This window comes from Prunus dulcis, chromosome 8, assembly GCF_902201215.1.
Source record: "Prunus dulcis chromosome 8, ALMONDv2, whole genome shotgun sequence".
In the NCBI taxonomy this organism is placed as follows: Eukaryota; Viridiplantae; Streptophyta; class Magnoliopsida; order Rosales; family Rosaceae; genus Prunus; species Prunus dulcis.
Window position 1 is genome coordinate 11,914,200 of NC_047657.1, and position 3,827 is coordinate 11,918,026.

General features: G+C 37.6%; 1 protein-coding gene across 1 annotated transcript; it reads left to right on the forward strand.

Moving 5' to 3' along the window:
* The first annotated feature begins 358 nt into the window (after window positions 1-358).
* On the forward strand, window positions 359-1,018 carry LOC117638485. Its single transcript, XM_034373605.1, has one exon. It carries the CDS (start codon window positions 359-361, stop codon window positions 1,016-1,018), a length of 660 nt encoding a protein of 219 aa, XP_034229496.1.
* The last annotated feature ends 2,809 nt before the right edge of the window (window positions 1,019-3,827 follow it).

Consider the following 3,827-nt stretch of genomic DNA (forward strand, 5'->3'; position numbering starts at 1 on the left):
GGGAGGAGGAAGACTCATTCCATCGAACTCAATATCGCGTTGCACTCTACAAGCCACATCTTTTCCCTTAACTTTAATTCTCAATGTAGTGTCGCAATCAGTTCTTGTAAGTTGTAACGAGATTGACTTCCTCTCTTTCTCTGTTTTCCTCTTTGGTCAACATATATGTAAGTTGATTTTTTGCTTTTTGAGATATTTAGTCATATACCCAATCTTAGCACTAAAACTATAAATAAACCCTACATCATTTAATTTCTATAAATAAACTCAAAAAAAACACAAAAAATAACAGCTGGTCCTATTGAATTTAATTTTGATTATTAAATTACAAAGTTCATTATTGGTTCATGAGCAAAGGATGACTAGTCAAGTTGTGGAGGAGCAAGCCTTGAAGATCACCACTCATGAAGGAACATCTCCAAGCAGAGGTAGAGGACGCAGGGGATTTCGAGGAAGAGGCAGAGGCAGAGGACACCAGTTTTCCTACAATCAAGGAGCACAATTTGACAAGGCAAATGTGGAATGCTTTCACTGTCACAAGTTTGGCCACTATCAATATGAATGCCCTGACAAAGAGAAGGAAACTAAGATGAATCTTGCTGAGACTGAAGAAGAAATTCTCTTGATGGCTTACATCGACAAAAAGAAGAACCCATTAGGTGATATTTGGTATTTAGACTATGGCTGCAGCAATCATATGTGTGGTAATAAACTCTTGTTCTCTGATATAGATGAAAATTTTCGAGAAAATGTGAAGCTTGGAAACAATTCTAGCATCTGTGTTATGGGTAAATGGAATATTAAAATTTGGTTGAATGGTAGCATGCAAACAATCATTGGCGTATTTTATGTCCCAGAACAAAAAAGTAATATGATTAGTCTTGGTCAGCTACAAGAAAAGGGTTTCGCAATCCTTATTCAGAAAGACAACTGTCAGATTCATCATCTGGAGAAAGGGCTTTTTGCACAAGCCCACATGATGATCAAACTTGCTTCACTTCAACCACACAAGACATAACATGGCTGTGGCACTATCGTTATGGGCATCTAAACTTTAATGGATTGAAGACCTTGGAGCAAAAGAAGATGGTAAGCGAACTGCCTCAAATTCAAACTCCTTCAAAGGTATGCGAGGATTGCATTATTGGAAAGCAACATCGTGACTCATTTCCAAAAGAGAGTACATGGAGAGCTACAGAAGTACTGCAATTGGTTCATTCAGATATATGTGGACCAATTAACCCAACGTCAAACAGCAACAAAAGGTACTTCATTACATTTACTGATGACTTTAGTTGTAAGACATGGATTTATTTTTTGGGGGAAAAATCTGAGGCCATTATTGCATTTAAAAGATTTCGTGCACATGTTAAAAAGAAAATGGAAATTGCATAAAGATTATTCGTACTAATCGTGGCAGTGAATTCACATCACATGAATTTACTAACTTATATGAAATGAATGGAATTCGCAGACAGCTTACAGCAGCCTATTCACCACAGCAAAACGGGGTGGCTGAGAGGAAAAATCGTACTATTAGAATATGGTACGAAGCATGCTGACAAAGAAAATCACTCTATTTACTCTTTTTGGATGACTCACAATTATATATACTATATATTTCTATATATCAGATATCATGCAAACCCTTTCTATACTAAGACATCCCAAAGAAGTTCTGGCCAGAAGCTGTCAACTGGAGTGTTCATATTTTAAATAGAAGCCCACACTTGCTGTTAAAAACATGACACCTGAAGAAGCATGGACCGGACGCAAACCAGTTGTTGATCACTTCAGAATATTTGGATGTCTAGCCTATGCACATGTACCTGATCAGAAAAGAGGCAAACTTGATGAAAACTTTCTCATTTAACTTACCATGCAAGAAGGCTGATTTCACGTCAAGTTGATAAACGGGCCAAGAGTTTTGTGCTGCAAATGATACCACCAAACGAATAGTGCAACCAGTGCAAAGACTTCAGCATAATCAACTCCATATTCTTGCGTGTATCTCTTTGCCACCAGTCGTGCTTTGTATCTGTCAACCTCTCCTTTCTCGTTGAGCTTTGTTTTGAAGATCCATTTAACCCCAATGGTTTTTTCTTCTGTTGGAAGATCAGTCAATTCCCAGGTATCATTTTTCTTGATTGCCTCTATTTCTACATCCATAGCTTTCCTCCACTTTATTAGTAACAGCATCCTCAAAGAGCACTGGATCACTATCTGCGAACAGAGCATGATGAGCAACATTATCATCATCTGATAATTCATATCCGCTTACATAGTCTGTCATCCAAACAAGCCTTTTTCTAATCCGTTGAGCATTTGAGTTTGAAGGTTGACCTTCAGAAGGTTCGTTTGCTGAAACATTTGGCATCATATCTCTGGAAGTTTGTGCTTCAGGTTCTGTTATGTTTTCACTTGCTGGAAAATTTGGCAAGATATCTTCTAAAATTTGTGCATCAGTCTTTCTTTCATCATTGATATCTAAATCAAATGGAATTGATTCAGATACAGTGTTGCCCCAATTCCAACTATTACCTTCATCAAACACAACATCACGGTTGATAATGATCTTCTGAGTGACTAGATTGTACTGCTTATACGCCTTTGATTCTTCACTAACACCAAGTAGCACACATTTCACGCAAGAATATGGAGTTGATTATGCTGAAGTCTTTGCACCGGTTGCAAGACTTGACACCATTCGTTTGGTGGTATCATTAGCAGCATAAAACTCTTGGCCCATTGATCAACTTGACGTGCAGCCTTCTTGCGTGGTGAGTTAAATGAGAAAGTTTTCATTGACCAGCCTCCAGCTTATGTGCAAAAGGGGAATGAGAAGAAGGTGTTCAGACTAAAAAAAGCAATATATGGACTGAAAGAAGAACCCAGAGCTTGGTACAGTCGTATAGATGCTTACTTCTCTAAGGCAGGATTCCAAAAGTGTCCTCATAAGCATACTTTGTTCGTCAAATTTGGAGAATGAGGTAAATTTTTGATTGTTTGTCTGTATGTAGATGATTTGTTATTCATTGGAAATGATGAAGCCATGTTTGTTGAATTTAACTCATCTATGATGAGTGAATTTGATATGACTGATCTGGGAAAGATGCGTTCCTTTCTTGGTATTGAGGTAGTGCAATCATCTTGTGGAATCTTTATTAGCCATAGGAAATATGCTCAGGAGGTTCTGGAAAGATTTCGAATGTCTAATTATAATCCAGTCCAAAATCCAATTGTACCAGGTTTTAAGATTACAAGAGATCTGAAGGAGAGAGTTTTGATAGCACCTATTACAAGCAAATCATTGGAAGTCTAATGTATTTGTCAGCCACTCGACCAGACATGATGTATGTTGTTAGTCTCCTTAGCAGGTTTATGGAGAAACCAACTGAACTTCATTATCAAGCTGCAAAAAGAGTGCTCCGCTATTTGAAAGGTACTGTGGATTATGGTATGTTTTATAAGAAGGGAAAAAGCAATGAGTTAGTGGGATTTAGTGATAGTGATTATTCTGGGGATTTGGAAGATAGAAAGAGCACATCTGGTCATGTGTTCATGTTAAGTTCAGGGTATAATGACCCAAACCTAAAATTCATTTTAAGGAATAATTTATGTGGAGAAAAGACAATTTTGCCCTTGGAATATTTTATTAAGGAAAAGTTGACTTTTTGACCAGAAAGGAATTTGACCATTCTACAGACACCGTTGCATAGAGCACGGTGAAATGAGTTCATAGACACGTAGTAGGCCCGAATCGGAGTTGTAACGAGAGAGTTATGGTCAAAAGAGTCTCAGTGGCACAATCGTAAATTTTTCAAAGT